The sequence below is a fragment of the Sphaerodactylus townsendi genome, linkage group LG01 (assembly GCF_021028975.2).
Source record: "Sphaerodactylus townsendi isolate TG3544 linkage group LG01, MPM_Stown_v2.3, whole genome shotgun sequence".
NCBI lineage: Eukaryota > Metazoa > Chordata > Lepidosauria > Squamata > Sphaerodactylidae > Sphaerodactylus > Sphaerodactylus townsendi.
This window is the reverse complement of record NC_059425.1, coordinates 159,506,696-159,524,587: the sequence shown is the minus strand read 5'-3', so window position 1 is coordinate 159,524,587 and position 17,892 is coordinate 159,506,696. Positions and strand designations below refer to the sequence as shown.

Genomic DNA, 17,892 nt, shown 5'->3' with positions numbered 1-17,892 from the left:
CATTAAGCCTCTATTAAAGGGGCAGGCCACTTTTTTCAGGCTTGCTGGTAACACAGTGAACAACACAAGAGCGTGTTTGCTCCCATGCAAAATGAACACTGGTTCTGTGAAACGTTATTCAAAAGGCAGCATACCGTTAACTGTGTAAATGAGTCATGTAGACGGGTATAATTAGATCTGTATATACTCTTTCCCTGAAGGAGAACTCTTTCCTACAATTTCTGACAGTAATAATCAACCTTACTCAGTTCTTGAGTTTAAACAAGGAAGATACACCCTTCTGTACCTATTTTCAGAGGTCAAGAGCTAGATTACAAACTGATAGCTCCTTTGTCTCTGCTGGCCTTCATCTCTATTTATGGCAACCACTTTTTCAAATGGAACTGCAATGAAATTAAGGACAAAACAGTAGCAATTTCTATAACCCAAGTCCAAGTGCGAGTGTGTTAAGTTGGGTCTACACATGCAACTGAATAAGGGATGGTAAAATCTTGAGGTGGTATAATGAGCTCCAAACTGCAGGATAAACTTAATACAAACAAACAGCATACAAAGTAATTATGACAAGGACAGTGAGACATAATAAGCCAATTCAAAAAGGCAGTACAGAGACCGTATAAAGGTATTGGTTAACTACCTATCAACTGTAAAGAGATGAAGTTGGTTCCCAATTCGTTCCCAGTTCCTCATTTACATTTCCAACTGAATCCTGAGGACAATATAAAAGCTCTGCACCCCAAAATAAGGTTTTGAGCCACCACACATCATACGACCCCACATTCTGCCCTCCAAGGGAACGTATGCAAGTTCCTGATCCAAAACAGTTGGGATTTTGCAAGCGTCTGTCACAACTCAGTTACAAAAGGGTTAACTGTTTGTATGTAAACAAGTTGCTGAAGTCACTGTTCATGACCTGAACTATTGATTAGCTATTGTCCAGTGAGATAGCCATTGCTTACATGTTAGTGAGCACCTACATCTGAAGTTATAAAGTTAACTCTCTCTTTGTTTGAGCAGACATGACACCATCACCACCTCGACCATGAGCACGAGACAGCAGATAGGTACCAAGATGTAACCAAACGTACAGTAATGTAGATGTGTAACAGGAAAGAAAGGAATTCTTATTTTATTTCCATGTAACCCTCCCTTTATAGTTAGTAAAGTCATGTATAAAAAGCAACTGAGAATATGTCTCTGTTCTACTCTACTATTACACCCCCCTTCCCGCAAGCCCAGTTCTTGGGCTAACCATTCCAAAGTAGGCTGCCTTGAGGACAAATGCAGGTACAGACACTCAGGATCAGCTGCACCTCAGCTTTGGGGAATAGTGTCTGGAGTGTAGGGATGTATGATTTGGGCCATTCCACAGATTGTTTTGGGATGCAGCTGGGCCTCAGCATCTGTATGAGTGTTTGTCTTGGGGGCACTGCACTTTGGAGCAACTTGCACAAGAACCAGGCTTCGGACCAGGAACCAGCAAGCTTAGTGAATAAAAGTAATCTGGTTCTAAAACAACCAAACCAATCAAAAGGATGGGAAGGCCAAATTAATTTCTAATAAAAGAGAACCATTTACACTGATGGAGAATCCAAAAGAGGGAAAGGAGAATAAAAAAGGGAGAGGGGAAGGAGGAAGGGGCCCCAAAATAGAGGGCAGAGTTACCTGAACGTGTATGTGTGTATGTGAGGTGGAGGGTGAGGAGTATTTGCTGGCAGGGGCTGATGGGAATTGTAGTCCATAACATCTGGAGTGCCAAAGGTTCGCCACCACTGGCCTAGGGACATGGGCTCTGGTGTGTTGTGTTCCAAACCTTATTTTGTGGCGCAGAGCTTTTAAATATTTGTCATTAGTGCAGGGCTTTTATATTGTCCTCAATTTCTGTCATTAGATTCAATGATAAGGAATTAGGAAATGCAAATAAGGAACTGGGAACCAACTTCGCACTCTTTGCAAAGAATGGGTCATAATAACACATGTGGCGAGTGAGAACCTTTGAGGGAAGGAAAAGATAGTGTTGAATTGACAGCCGGACTTTTTACGCCCAGACAGCCCAGCCGAGGTTTGCCTCTTATTATTATTATTATTTTTCTGGACAGCTTCCCAATCCCGCCCTGCTGCTCCTCTGTGCGCTTTGCCCCTTCAGCAAAACCGGGGAGAGGGAAAGCGCCCAGGCTTCGGCTTCTGGTGGAACTTCAATGGCCGGCCGCTTCGTCACGTGACAAGCGGGGAGGCCAGGCTAAGAGGGCAGGCGAACGAAGAGGGGGAGGAGGAAAGATGGCCGCCGCTCTCAGCTGCAAGGCGAGGTGAGAGGGAGAGAAGAGGTCTTGTAGTACCTTCCCCGCACTCTCTACTCCGCCGCAACAACTACGACGCGTCCCTTTTTCACGTCTCCCGGGTAAGGATGGGCGTTGCAAGCAAGGGGAGGTGGTCTAAATGCGACTGCTTAAAGGGCGGTGGTCGTGTGAGCTGAGCTGTCAGACAAAGGGGTGGAGGGAGTGGGGGAAAGCAGAGGTAATTGTGGGGTTGCTGATGGGAGCTGCTGACTCCGCTGTCCGGCAGACGAACAGGTAGGGATTTGGCTTTTCTTGTTCAGGTCTTTACGGGGAAATGTTTTGTGCACCTCCTCTCCCTGTATTGCCAGTGAAGTTATTTCTGAACATGCGAAGGGTTTGGATGCTTGTTCGCGATGTGCATGGGAATGTCTATTGGCAGTTGTCATGGTAATTGGATTCTCTCCCCAGAAAAAAACCAAACAGACATGGGACTTTAATTTCCTAGGACAGTGGAGGTGTTTGAAGGGGATGTCCGGTACACTTTAAAGGCTAGCAACGTCTTATTCTGGCTGTATAAGCTTTCAAGGGTTTCAGCCTGCTTTGTGAAAAAATATATATATTTGTAGATGTTATAATCTTTACTGCCTTCTTCAGATTGTAGTGTAGTGTGCATAGAGCATCTTGGCACCTGGGGACCTCCCTGAATGTGGCTGGCAGCAGAGCAGTTCAGGAGCCATTTCGGTCTTCTGGGCCAAAAGCATTCAAGTCAGAGTCAGATGGTTTGGGTTGTGAACAATATAGGATGCATCAGCCAGTGGGTTTGCAGTTTAAGTAGTGTAATAGAATAAAGATGAATGAAAAACATGATTGGAAACCTACAGGTCTTGGGGCTAAAATAGAATTACTGTTTTTAATTGGTTTGCTGTTTCTAACATATTATAGTTTTAAAAAAAACCCTCCATCAGCATGAAGAATTGCAGTTAACACATAGTGAGCGATTGGAGAACAAAGGATATCACAGATATTAACTGCAGTATATGCCAATTTCAGCTGAGCGTTCGATGTCTGAAAATTGTTATAAATTCTTATTTTTGATTTAGAACTCTAGTTAACATTAAATTTGGCTCTAGTGTTGACTAGTAAGTGATAGTATACACTCTGACCTTTTTCTTGGAAAGGGGATTATGTCTCAATGGTTGAGCGCTTGTTTTTGCATTCAGAATATCCTGTATATTATATCTTCTCTAAGGCCCCTTCCGCACACGCAAAATAATGCGTTTTCAAACCACTTTCACAACTGTTTGCAAGTGGATTTTGCCATTCCGCACAGCTTCAAAGAGCACTGAAAGCAGTTTGAAAGTGCATTATTCTGCATGTACGGAATGAGCCTAAGAAACATTTGAAATTAAATGGCTGAGTGATACTTTTGAGAACTTCTGCTAGTTGGAGCAAAGAACAGTAAGTTGGATGAATTAGTGGTTTGACTTGGACTTGGTAGCTCTGATGCTGATAATTAAATATGAAGAAATTAACACATGCTGGGGAAGGAATGGATTCCCCCCTCCCCTGCACAACTAGTCTTAACATAATCAGACCTTGAATGCAGAGACCTTTGTGCATGCATACTGTATTTGGCTTGTGCAACTGCTCAAATCCTACTGGTGCTTTGAGTTCTTCGACAGGGCCAGTAAGGATAATCCCATTTCCTGTGCACACTGCACTGTATATTTGTCTGCATAAGAATACTTATCTCAATGGTTAATCAGCCTGTTTAGGTACTTGCCTAGCATATTACTTTGCATTTATCCAAGAAAGAATTTAGATTGATTAGTGGCTGTGTCTAAGTGGCACTTTGCAAAAAGAAGCACCAAAGACATGCAGGAAAGGCCTTCAAACTCCTTATTACCCCTGTTTGCCCCCCCCCCCCATTGCGTTAGTTCAGCAAAAAAACTCTAGTGAGTGGTACAAATCTGGCTCGACTCCTTAGGTACACTGTCATTGGGTTATAAGGAAAACTAATTGTGAATTTTGTGTGAGTTACAGAAGGGGAGTGAAAAGAAATCTGTTATTGGCAGGAAAATATTGTATGAATTGTGGAGGCTGAGGAGGAAGAACTCCATTGGAACGATCAAGCAGTTTCTATGTAGAAGAGAGCAGCTGATGTGTGTTTCCAGCCAGACTCAATATTGGGGAACGCTTCCTGACGAGAGGCTATTCTAGGGTTGAAATAGGCCTATGAACATTGTAGACATAGGTTTCCTATTTTGAGAAGTTACCATTTGAAGGCTAGGGATGAGCATACATTCACTGCAGGTAAGTTCTACTCAACCCACTTGCTTTTCAGTACACCTTATTTCTTCAATCAGTTTTCTCCTTGTCAGTCAGCACCTGCAGACAGAACAGCTTAGGAGCATCCTGTAAGAAAGCATAAAGCTGCATAGCAAATGGAGAGGAGAAGATTTTAGGAAGAGTAAAGCAGAGAAGGACCACTGAGCTCTTTTGCCCTGGTATGTTGAAATGCTGTTAGTGTGCAGAGGTCTTCCAAAGCAGTGGTACTTGCTGGAGCTCAAAGACAGCCGCACTCACAATTATCATCAACCAAAAAAGCAATATTTGCTTTCATCTTTGGCAAGAGGCCTGTACCTGTGAGAGGACTTACAGCTTACCATTTCTTCTGTATCGCTGTAGAACTGGGGGGCATAACTCTTGTGGAACGTTAGCTCCGTCGGCAGGTTTTGTTAGGTGTAGCAATTGTTAGCATGGCATTTTGCTGCTCATCCTTGACCTATTGCCTAGTGCTAGAACTATTCTTAGCATCTCTGCATTCAGTGGAAAGAGGATTTTGGTATTGGAGGAGCCAGTTGTGTCCTTAGCTAACCATTTTCTGCACTTGCTGGGGGGTACTGGGTGAATGCTGTAACTTATGATGCAGCTTCACCTTTAGGAAGGCAACGAAGAGCTTTGTGGGATTCTTGTGGAGGAGCTGGAGTAATGACGTTGCTGTGGTAGGACAGAGATGCTAGGATCCAGGTTTGCATGTTGTTAAAACTGCAGTGTGGATCAAAAGAGCTAGCCTTTGAAGTAGCAGGGTTTTAACTCTTGGTCTGAACTGCTTCTCCTTCCTTCATTTTGCATTTTGCATAATGAAAGCTGTGCTTTAATATTGAGGATAAAACTTAGATGTAAAAGACATAGATGTGTTTATCAGAAGAAGGAAGAAGAGTTGGGTTTTTTATTCTGCTTTTTCTCTACCTTTTAAGGCATCTCAAAGTAGCTTACCATCGCCTTACCTTTCCCACAACAGACACCTTGAGAGGTAGGTGGGGCTGAGAGTTCTAAGAGGACTGTGAATTGCCCAAAGTCACCCAGAAGGCTTCATGTGGAGGAGTGGGGAAGAAGAAGAGTTGCATATCCCCCCTTTCTCTCCTATAGGACACTTAAAGGGGCTTACAAACTCCTTTCCCTTCCCCCCTCACAACAAACACCCTGTGAGGTAGAAGGGGCTGAGAGAGCCCAGATGAACTGTGACTAGCCCAAGGTCACCCAGCTGCCGTGTGTTTGCGTGCACAGGCTAAACTGAATTCCTCAGATAAGCCTGCACAGCTCAGGCGGCAGAGTGGGGAATCAAACCTGGTTCCTCCAGATTAGAGTACACCTGCTCTTAACCACTACGCCACTGCTGAATCAAACCTGGTTCACCAATTTTGAGTCTGTCACTCTTAAACCACAACACCATGCTGGCACTTCATGGAGCAGTGCAGGTTGCTGTGGGTTCCCCTTTGCAATCAAGTTGATATCTTAAGTAAGGATGTAGGCTTAGATGCTAACTGGTGTTTCTGTGGGGCATTTCAGGGTCCATGGTAGGAGAGAAGTGGGAGAACTGGAGACCGCTAACATAAGTGCTTGCACCTGTAGAAAGGCTAGTCAGCATCTAATCCATACATAGGCTGTTTTTTTTGGTCTGTTTTGCATATTTAATTTTTTGTGTGAATTATAAAAATCAGTACTTTACAGTGGATCTATGATACAATATCACACAATATAATAATTTCCATGACTGATTTATGTAACAGATTTCTGCACAAGTCACATACTATGTTTCTGGAACATTTTTTATTCCTTCTCCCCCCTCCCTCCCCCAACATGATATTTGTCTACACTCATCCCCTCCAAGCTTTTCATGACTGCCGTGAGGGCTTTTAATTTTATTTTGAGGGTTTATTCGTAGAAACAATGCTTCACTAATTCTCTGTCAATTCTTTGCAGCTCCATTTGATAGATTCTTTGTAGAGTCAACCAAAACAGTTAAAAACCTACGCAGAAATGCCAGAAATAAAGAGGCGAGGGGGAAAGGAAAGAGATGAGGGATGCAAAAAATGCACTGAGAAGGAAACTGGCTCAAAAATGTTTCAGACAAAAGAATAGTTATAAAAGAGGTTTTAAAAAACTTAGAAAAATCCACTTGGAAACATTTTCAGAACCAAGGAGGGGGGGGAACCAATGCAGAACTCAATGGAGGAAATGTTTTATATCTAGCTTCAAAACGTTCTAAGTTTCTTGTGCAGAAAGGACTGGTATGTTTTGGCAGTCATTTTTTATTTAAGGCATGGATTTTGTCAGCATTTCCCCTTTCTATGTGCTATATTTTATTCATTCAGTAACATCATACTGTCATTGTACAGTTCTGCGATCTGCTAATCTGCCCTTGGAAGAAAGGTGGTAGTGGTAGTAGTAACAGCCAGGGGCTCATGGTAAGTTTTGTAAGGCAGGGTAGATTTCAGGCAATTTTAAATCATGATTAGATCACAAGGGAATAAAGTCATTTTACACTGTTATATTTTCCATGTGCTTAGATCCCTCCTAAATGACAGTGCAAGTCAGTTCTTTGGTCTTTTAAATAAGTCTTTTAAAGCTGAGAAAGCAATGCTTTGGTCTTTTAAAGCTGTCACTTTAGTGTTTCTATGTAAATTTCTAGCAAAGGCATCTGTGGGAATGTGTCCCTGTACAAGCTGCCTGGCTTGTCTTAAGAAATGATTGCAAATGCCTTAGCAGACCAGGTGCTCGGGAACAGCAGCAGCAGAAGGCCATTGCTTTCACATCCTGCACGTGAGCTCGCAAAGGCATCTGGTGGGCCACTGCGAGTAGCAGAGAGCTGGGCTAGATGGACTCTGGTCTGATCCAGCAGGCTCTTTCTTATGTTCTTAAGAAGGCTGTGGTGGAGCATGGGCTAAACAATGAGGTGGCAAGGTGTTAAGGAGGCACAGGTGACGGTAGGACCAGGGTCCAAAGTGAAGGCTAAAGTTCTGAAAGCCGGGGAACAACTGATGGTGTTTTAAAGTTCAAACAGGTTTTAAGGACCCGCCTGGTCAGAAAGCAGGATACAAAATTAATTGAGAAACGGTAACATAATGGAGGAGTAAGGGCAGTTTTATACCTTGGTCATCTCTGTCCTTCACATTATTTAATTCACTTGATTTAATTCACTTAGATTAAATGTGGAAAGATAACCTTTTAAAAAAAAATCTACAAACAAAATAGAAGGCCTGTGGGAGTATTAAGGGTACTCAGAGCACTAAAGGTTTATGATTAAGAATCTGTAAGGCTGGGTGTAAGAGCTGAGTTTGATCCCCCTAAAGAATAAGATGTATTTGTTTTAGACAAAGTACAAGGTTTATAAACACAGCTTTGTTAGCTAGCGCCTCAGCACATGGACTTTCTGCTCCTTAGGTTTGTTGTTTTGTTCAGCTTTCTGCATTTTCTTAGCAATACTTCACCTATTATGCAGTACAAAGTGATCTACCACCTGTTCGTACCCTGTGAAATTGTCAACCATGACTGATAGTATGTCACACATGCTCAGTGGAAAAGCTACATATGAAACATAGTATGAGATACATTCCTAACACCTGTTCTACACGTGCACAGTAGAATGATGGGGTAGAGTTCCATTGAGGTAAAGTTGATTGTGCAGTTTAGGCTTGTGGGTGGAGGCTCATATTTTTAATGACACCCCTCCCCTACAGAACGGACTGCCCTGAGTGTCAAACTCGCCTAGCAGGAAACAGAATGAGATAAAACTGTTCTCCTTGATGCTTACTTGCAAGGAGATTTTTTAAAAGTGGGGGGCGGGGAGCATTTCAGAATTGCACTCCTAATCTGTTGCCTGAAGTGGCATAGCTTTATTCCTATGCATATATGTCAGCTGGGCCTGGGGGCTATAAGGAGGTATCTGCAGGTGCAGAGGCAGGTGGAAATGCTTCCACACTGAATTTGCTTCCTGTGCCTCAGTCCTTTGCCTGCCTCCCACGGCATACTTGCCCAGTCCTGCGCTGCTGCCTTGTCAATAGATTGAAGGCAAAACCGCTAGCAGGCTGAGGTGGGGTGGGGGTGGCTGAGTACCAGTTGCACTTGTGCCAGTGCTCACAAAACCATTCCATGGTCTTTACCTGGGGCACACTTGCCAGCAGGCCATGTCTTCAGGGTGGTACATTTTGGAGATGCTTTAGAGAGGAGCCTTTTGATGGTGGGTTATAGATCGTGTAGAAGTGGGAACAGGGTGATGTTGCAAAAGGGATTTTTGCTGTGTTCTCTGACCTACCAGTTCCTGAAGGCTGGCACGGGCGGGTGGGTGGGTGGGTGGGGGTCTCATAGGAATGGTTGGGGTGAGATGCAGCATTGGGGTCTGCAGCCAGCTGGAAGAATTAGTAGAAATTGCCCCCTTTTCCCTTTTCTGCAGCTTGTTTCATTTTGCAATTCTGGGGTAGCCAACTCAGCATTTCAGCCCTGCGTGCCTTACTTTATTTTGTCTGATTACATTTTAATATGATAAAAAACCTCAGAAAGACTCTTGCAACTCTGTGCAAAGCCATGAATGTGTATGCTGCAAATAACCTGTTTTCACCGTACTTGCTACTAAAATGTAGTTCTAAAAAGCTCTCTTTCCTGGCAGATTGTGTGAAACCTTTTCCTTCATATTCTGTTATCAGCTGATTGCCTGTTTCTTGGGTTTAAACAAGAGCTCTCTGTGTTAGAGGATAATCTAGTGCCTCAGCAACAAGGTTATCAAACAGTGGTTTGAAATGTGCAACATCACTTGCTCCTTGCACTTGGAAGAGGTGTATGTATGAATATCACTGGGAGTGTGTTTATAGCAGTGGCCCTCAAATCACAGGTTGGTATTATAACTAGTGTGGGTGAACCTGCCCTTTGTCTGGGAATGGCCTAAACAAAACATTCTACTTTCAATTTGATTTTTTAGTTGCCATGTTAAAGTGGGAGAGGAAGAATAGAATAGAATAGAGTAGAATCAATATCTTTCAAAATTCCATATTCATTCTTAAGCAGTCCTAGACATTTAGATATTTATCTCTCACCAAATTAAAGATTTCTCAAGGACCAGCACAGAACTGGGAACTCTTTATGTATAGAATTGACTACTTACTACGCTGCTACTTTGTGATTCAAGGGCTGGACTTGAGGTTAAGAGTGGCAGCCTCTAATCTGAAGAACTGGGTTTGATTTCCCTTTCCCTTTCCCTACAGTTGCTGCCTCAACACGATTATCAATCCACAACTCCATGCTATGTCCCAGCACAAACCACCCCCCCTTCCCAGCAGATGCCTCCCTTTTATCCTTGTTCTTTACAGCCTGTTTGGTCGCTGAGCTCTCCTTGCTCACCAATCAGTCACTTTTCCTTCTGTCTCATGGCCTTGTTTACTGTTCTGGCAAAGCTGCTTGCTCTCCAGGCAGCATGGGATTGCAGGAATTGCTCAGGACCTGCCCGGAACGGAAGGTCTGGTGACTGTGGGCATCAGGGCTGGTGGAGAGAACCTGGCCAGAGGAATGGAAATGGCGCATCTGTATGACTCGTGGGAGCCGGGAGAAACTGAGTGCAAGTGCACAGATGTCCATCACCTGTGGAACTGACCTGGGTGGTAGATATGTGAAGGAAATGCCACATCCCTCCTTGGAACCATGGCAGAGCATGGGAACAGAAGGACCATCGGCTGTTGTGGCTGCAGCCCAACCCCCCCGTCCCCCCCGTCCCCCAAGCCTTTGGTTGGTAGCTGCAGCTTTTGGATTGTTCCTTCTTGTTGGCCCCATGCTTCTAGAACACTTTTGGTACAATCTCGGTAATAGGTAACAGAAAGCATTGGGGTATCAGAGCGGCAGGAATTTGGTGATTCCTACAGTTTGAAAACCTTGATAACATTTTTTGGATCAAGTGGCTAAAACTGCCTGTCTTCCTGATGCAGATAAGCAGGACTGAGGAACTTGGTCTTCTGTTCCAAGATGTCAAGTCTGATGTCTCAGAGTTTGGTGACGTATGTGGAAGAAGAGAATGTTCCTGCATTGAAGGCACTTCTGGAGAAGTGCAAAGATGTGGATGAAAGGAATGAAGTAAGATAATTTCAAAGATTATTGAATGCCTTTCACAAGTAGTGTCCTTGAAAATCTGGGCTGTCTTAGAAGCATGCTGCATATCTTTGGGAAATAAAATGGATGATGGGACATTGAGTGAACCTTGATGTTGTTGATGTAAATAAAAGAAAATTGACATTAAAATGGTAGAATCCTAAGATTTAGAGATAACAGTTGTCTTTTGGTGTCTTGCTGATGACATAATATTGTCGTGGTTTATTTCCCCTTTTAAAAATAATTGTTTTAGATCAATAGTCTGCCTTTCTCATGTTATGGCACTTTTTTGCAGCGGTGATTTAATATAATGAATTCACCTACATATCTATGCAATTTTCTGAAATAGCATATTAGAAATATGTGCCAAATGTAGCTGGTGGCAAAAAAACCAAACCAAACCATGGGATGTACATACAGATAAAGCATATAGGGCAAAAAACGCCTCTTCCTCCAGGTGGGAGGAGTTGTCCTCCATTAGTTGCAGGTGATAAGAAATGATGCCAAGGCTGATGGGACCAAATAGGTAAAATATATCTTATTACTCGTATAAAAATTCTCTGTCATATCACCCAAGGGCCTTGCAGCGATTTTTCAAAGAATAGTATAAGTTCAGTAGCTGTGGGTTAAATTTGTTTTTACCTCTTTTGCACCATCAGCCTTGGACTTATTTTTATATCCTCTTGGTGGGGCCTGAGAGAACTTCAAGAATGACATCCAACCTCCGAATTACAGAGATAAGTTTCCTCAGAGAAAATGGCTGTTTTGGAGAGTGGAATTAGTGGCATTGTATCCCACTGAAATCCCTCCCATCTCAAATATCTAGAATTTGCCCAGCCTTACAGTCCTTCAATCCATGTACTTTTATTATCTATTGGTTTTACAAACATTTTCAATGTTTGCGTGTTTTCAGAATGGACAGACTCCACTGATGCTTGCCGCCGAGCAAGGCAATTTAGAGATTGTCCAAGAATTGATAAAGAAAGGTGCCAACTGCAACTTGGAAGATTCGGTAAGTATTTATTTATTTATAAACCGCCCTCCCGTGAAGGGCTCAGCGTAGTGGACAGAGATAAAATAATATTTAATCAGAAATCAAACAACAATAAACCCCAACAAGATAAAACAGGATAAGTATAAAACCCACAAATTAGTAACGACGTTATATTAGATAGTGACCAACACCCCACCCCCCACCCCGTACCCAGGAGAGGCCTAGATAGAATGGGGATATACACTCAACCCGGCTGGCCAAATGCCTGGCGGAACAGGTCCGTTTCGCAGACCCGACGGAAGCTTTGCAAGTCCCGCAGGGCCCTGATCTCCTTTGGGAGCCTGTTCTACCAGAGAGGGGCCAGGGCCGTAAAAGCCCTGGCCCTTGTAGAGGCTAGTTAGCCGGACTCTTTCAGGCTAGGGACCTTCAATAGTTTCTCCTCTGAGGAGCAGAGGGATCGAGCAGGGCAATATGGGGAGACTCGGTCCTTCAGATATGCAGGCCCAAGGCCGATCACAGCCTTAAAGGTCAGAACCAATACTTTGAACATGATCCGGAACTCGATTGGCGGCCAGTGAAGTTGGTACAGGACCGGTGTCATCTGGTCCTGGCTAGAGGCCCCGGTAAGGAGCCTGGCCTCCACATGTTGGACGAGTTTAAGTTTCCGGATCTCAGTCAGAGGCAGACCAGCGTAAAGCGAGTTACAGTAATCAAGTCTTGAGATGGCCGTTGCATGGATCACTGTGGTCAGGTCCGACAAGAATAGACATCGATCCAGTCCATTGCTGTATCTTTCCTGTTCTCATTCTCTTGTGTATACTACTATGCAGATTGGGTCATACTTTGCACGTCTCTTTGTCTCACGCCTATTATTAATGTAGTTGTGGACTCCTTCAGAGAGTTTGTTGATTTATGACTATTGTTTCGTCACAGCCGGCACAACCTCTTGGTATATAACCTGCTTTCAGTCACCAACTGAATGCTTATTTCATTTTCTTCCTTTAGGATAACTGGACAGCTCTTATCTCAGCAGCTAAAGAGGGGCATACTGCCATTGTGTCGGAGCTACTGAAGTGCAATGTGAATTTGGAACACCGAGACATGGTATGATATCTTTGGCTTCCGAAGGATGTGTATGGTTTCAGCCTCCCCCACCCTCCTAACCAAGTAACTCCAGTTGCATCGCTGCTTTTTTGTTCTATAGGAAATTATGTGAATGGAGTCAATATGCTTTTAAGATGATGAGCAATATGTCTGATGCCTTTTTTCCCAGAGTTATGAAAGTTCCATTGTTTGAAGGTTTGCAGAAAATTGAGGAACTTAAAAAAAAACTTTGTGGAGACTTTATTTTGGAATGCTCCCAGGAGTCAGGAAGTGGGAAATTTTAGTTCACCTTTTTCCCCCCGTCTGATGTTTGTTTAGAAATTATTTCCATTCATGAGGTTTACACATCTGATGAGCTAGAAACTGGATTATGTTATCCTTGGATTTGTGAATTACAAATATTATGGTTAATTATTGGATAGATGATAATGCTGATTTTTTTTAAAAAAAGAAACAGTGCCCTAGAATAACTTTTGTGACTTCTATTTTGGCTAAAAATTGAGATCTTTACTACATTTGTTAGAGCAAATATGTGAATAGGATCTGTCAGTTTTTAAAAAAAGCTGTACTAACGGTTAAAGAGAACTTGAACTGGGATTCCAGTGCATGGAAGAATAGTTTAGTCCTTCCTGTATGTGGTGATTCCCTGATAGAAATCATGCTTCCACTAGAGCTGCTTATCTTGCTGGAGACAACCTGTGGGTACCTCTTAGGGATTATGTACATTATCTGCTTCCTACTTGGATGTGGTGGTGATGGGGGAATAACTGTTGGGAATGGGCAGTTTACACCAGGGAAAACGATCTGTAGGGGCTGGTTAGACCATGGTCTGGAACTGAAATGCACCTCCCCATTTTTACAAAGAGAATACAAAAATGTTTGCAATTCTTATTTTTAAAACTTCCTCTTTTATGATTTCTTGTGTTTGGTAGGGTGGCTGGACAGCTCTGATGTGGGCCTGCTACAAGGGCTGCACAGAAGTCGCTGAGCTGCTTCTTGGAAAAGGAGCTAATCCAAATATCACTGGCCTGGTAAGGTCATTATGTGTTTCCGTGGGGTCGACTTGCGAGGAACTCTGAAGTTGGAGTAGTTGATACTAGGTCTCCTCAGAAATGAGTCCAATGTTATTTAATGGGGCTTACTCTTACAACAGTGACTTTAAAATTGCAACTACAGGCCTGAATCACGAAAGTTTTTAAGAACAGGTTTAAATAGTACATTCGGTAGAGGAATCCAGAATTTTCGTTGTCAGAACCTGTCATAGACAACAAGATGACTGGATCTCGTGCTTGCATGTAGCTTCTGGTGTTTGGTTATATTGGAGAGCCAGGGTAGTGTAGTGGGTAAGAGCAGTGGAGAACTGTGTTTGGTTCCCCACTGCTCCACATGAGTGGCGGACTCTTATCTGGTGACCTGGGTTTTATTCCCCACTCATACAACCTGCTGGGTGACCTTGGGGTAGTCACAGTTCTCTCAAAACTCTCTCAACCCCACCCATCTCACAAGAAGACTGTTGTAGGGAGAGGAAGGGAGGGAATTTGTAAGCCTCTTTGAGACTCCTTACAGTTTAGAGAAGCAGTGTATAAATCCAAACTCTTCTTCTAGAAGAGATGACTGACTTCTGAGTTGATGCATTTTTCAAAAGAAAGAAAAATATGCTTATATTCTTACAACTTTTTAAACTTTTCGTCCTCCAGCAATACAGTGTGTACCCCATCATTTGGGCTGCAGGGCGGGGCCATTCTCGCATAGTCCAACTCCTCCTTCAGCATGGAGCGAAAGTCAACTGCTCTGATAAGGTAGGCTAAAATAGTTCTTTTTATGTTACAGCTTGAACTTTGGTATCTTCAAAAATTAAACTTGTTCAGAACATTATGAAGTTTAGCACAATGCGCTGTATTACTCTTACTAACAGGAGCTGGAACTATCTACAGCAGAGACACTGTAGATTTATATTATTTATAGTTCACCTTTCTCACTTGGACTCAAAGTGGATTATTCAGAGTAAGTCAATACAGCTAACAGATGGGACATTCAATACACTAGGATTAGGGCTGTAGAACCAATCAGAAATCTAAAAACAGAACTGAAGACGCCTCCCCGGTCCCCTGGGTGCTACGCCACTGATCATTCATAGCTTTCGGGTTGGAGGTTATCAATACATGGATGATATCCAGCTCCCTCTATAACAGAAACAGCCATGTTTCTCTTAAGCAAGCAACATCTCATAGAGGAGGGCAGTTTTGGGCTTCACTTTAACACTGTAAGATTCTAGTTTATAGGCTTTAAACATACTTTGAATTCGGATCTTTAAAAATGTTTGCAAAAAGCCATCCTTCCTGCAGTCTAGCTGTTCGGGGCATTCCGTTCTTCAACAGTCTATGCAGCTGAAGCTTGTTCCTGTGCCCGCTCCAACACTACATTTCTGTTGATTTATTCAGAATTTTTATGCTATCGTTCTGCTCAGTTTGAGGTCCCCAAGCCAAAACATTGAAAATGCGTATAATACAAAATAATAACATCAGTTCAACAAAATGCAAACATGTAAATAGGAAGGAGGATAGAATCATAGAATCGGAAGAGACCACAAAGGGCCATCAAGTCCAACCCCCTGCCATGCAGGAGTGCACAGTCAAAGCACCCTTGATAGACAACCATCCAGCCTCTGTTTAAAAACCTCCAAAGAAGAAGACTCCCTCGCACTCCAGGGCGGTATATTCACTGGGTCACTGGGGAAATGTCATATATGCTACAGAGCAGTGGCAGTGGGGCAAAAGCCTTCCCAGAAGCACCCATTCCTCAGACTAGTTTGGGAGCAGAGCTGATGACTCCATTTAAGTTGGGCATTGGGTGGATCAGGATTCTTACTGTGAGACAGTTTTTCCTATGGAGCGCTGGCATGGTGTAGTGGTTCAGGGCAGGTGGATTCTAATCTGGAGAACAGGGTTTGATTCCCCACTCCTCCACCTGAGTGGCGGAGGCTTATCTGGTGAACCAGATGTGTTTCCGCACTCCTACATTCCTGCTTGGTGACCTTGGGCTAGTCACAGTTCTCTCAAAACTCTATCAGCCCCACTGCCCTCACAAGGCGTGGGAAGAAGAAGGGAAAGGAGATTGTAAGCCACCTTGAGTCTCCTTACAGGTATAAATCCAAACTTTTCTTCTTCTTGATGATGATCAAGACCATTCTTGTGTTACTGGAAGACTAGCAAGTTTTCTGACCTCTGTGTATACCATGTGATCTATGACATCCCACCCTCTGCTTTATTTGCCTGCATGTGATGGCTGAAATAGGCTGTGATGGGTGCATTTTCTTTTTCCAGTACGGTACTACCCCATTGATCTGGGCAGCAAGAAAGGGTCATCTGGAATGCGTGAAATATTTGCTGCACATGGGAGCAGATGTTGATCAGGAAGGAGCTGTGAGTACCTGGTCTTTGTATGTTTCTGTTAGAATACATGTGATACCAAGAGATGACAATAACCATAAATTATCTAGGTCATAGAGTGGGAGAGTGGTTCAGGTAAAACCACTCCAAGCCGCCGCTCCCCCGAGCTGCCCCCCCGAGCTGCCCCCACCTCCCTACAGGCCATTGGGGAGGGCAGAAGCTGGTCTGCAGAGAGATGGGGAGAGGGCTCTGCCATGGGCGGCGCATGAGCTGGCCTGCTGTCGCAGTGCCCATCTGAGCCGCCCCTGTGGGCCTGGGGAGGGAAGGAGGCAGCTTGGATGGACACTGCAGCAGCAGGCTGACTCATGGCAGCAGGCTGGCTCTGTCTTTAGGTGCCTTCGTGCTGGCCCAGCTCTTCCAAGCCAGGTCGCATGCAGGGGAGGAGGGGGGTGGGGAGCAATTTTGCGCCTCATGCTGTTGCGCCTGGGGTCATTTGACCTCACTTGGCCCTGTGGGCGTTACGCCACTGCCAAACACCCAGTCTTGGCTCTCTCAAGTAATGTTGTCATTGTCGCACTTGAGAGAGAGTAGGGGGCAGTTAATGGTTGGGTGGTTGCCGGGACTCTCACACCCTTTCCAATGGCAGGGGATTTCTCCTGCTTGTCATCTTAGAATGCATGATTTGTTTTGGATTAGAATAATACCCTTAAGTATGAAAAATAATAATGAAACCCAAAATGAGCTCTTTTTGACAAAAGCGTCCTGTGTCTGTTAGGCTAATCTCTTGTCTGCGCATTTTGCTTTTTTTTTCCTCCCCAGAATTCCATGACTGCACTTATTGTAGCAGTAAAGGGCGGTTTTACAGATTCAGTAAAAGAAATTCTGAAGCGGAATCCGAATGTAAACTTAACAGATAAAGACGGGAACACGGCCTTGATGATTGCCTCAAAGGAAGGCCACATTGAAATCGTGCAAGATCTCCTAGATGCGGGAACCTATGTGAACATTCCTGACAGGGTGAGTGTTTCAGTAACATGCTTGTGTCTTGCTCATATCTGTAGCAGAGGATTTTAAAAGCTGCTTGAAAATGTCAGATGTATATTTTGATTCAGACATGAGTAACCTAGGACTTTTGTGCCTGAATTGCAGAGTGGAGACACTGTGCTGATTGGAGCTGTCCGAGGGGGCCATGTTGAGATTGTGAGGGCCCTGCTTTCCAAGTATGCTGACATAGACATTAGAGGTCAGGTAAATAACTCCGTGTTGCTATTTCTTTTTACAATAGTATCCTGGAAGTCAAGTTGATGTGGCAAAGCTTTTTTGGTGCAGTACTCTGCAAAGGAGTAAAAACAATAAATTTAAAAATAACTGGGTAGTGTTATATATGAATAAACTTAGTTTAAAAATGTACAAACCACTCCTGGCTCCAGAAATGTGCAGGCACATTCTTTTCAGTCCAACTACTGTTACAGGTAAGTGCAACCCTATATTTCCTGCCAAACAACTGTAGCCAAAACACTAACACAATAATGAATAGAGTGCATACACCTGTGGTAACTGAAGATAATCGCATAGTCAAATAATTTAAAGGAATATTCTTCAGTATAAAATCCAGTAGTTAAATAATGGCAAACAATTTTTAAAAACCTGGATGTAGGACATAAAGATACCAAAGTATTCCTATCTACTCCAACTCCTTGTTTAAATCCATAGG

The 17,892-nt window shown here is 43.5% G+C and overlaps 1 protein-coding gene across 4 annotated transcripts in view; it reads left to right on the top strand.

Moving 5' to 3' along the window:
- The first annotated feature begins 2,265 nt into the window (after positions 1 to 2,265).
- KIDINS220 (kinase D interacting substrate 220) overlaps positions 2,266 to 17,892 on the top strand; it is a 65,350-nt gene continuing 49,723 nt past the window's right edge. For all 4 annotated transcript variants that reach the window (XM_048498365.1, XM_048498357.1, XM_048498349.1 and 1 more), the window contains exons 1-9: positions 2,266 to 2,398; positions 10,532 to 10,676; positions 11,605 to 11,703; positions 12,691 to 12,789; positions 13,722 to 13,820; positions 14,487 to 14,588; positions 16,113 to 16,211; positions 16,998 to 17,195; positions 17,328 to 17,426. In XM_048498365.1, the coding sequence (XP_048354322.1) occupies positions 10,569 to 10,676; positions 11,605 to 11,703; positions 12,691 to 12,789; positions 13,722 to 13,820; positions 14,487 to 14,588; positions 16,113 to 16,211; positions 16,998 to 17,195; positions 17,328 to 17,426 (903 nt within the window). In that variant the 5' untranslated portion in view covers positions 2,266 to 2,398; positions 10,532 to 10,568. The remainder of the gene's footprint in view (positions 2,399 to 10,531; positions 10,677 to 11,604; positions 11,704 to 12,690; positions 12,790 to 13,721; positions 13,821 to 14,486; positions 14,589 to 16,112; positions 16,212 to 16,997; positions 17,196 to 17,327; positions 17,427 to 17,892) is intronic.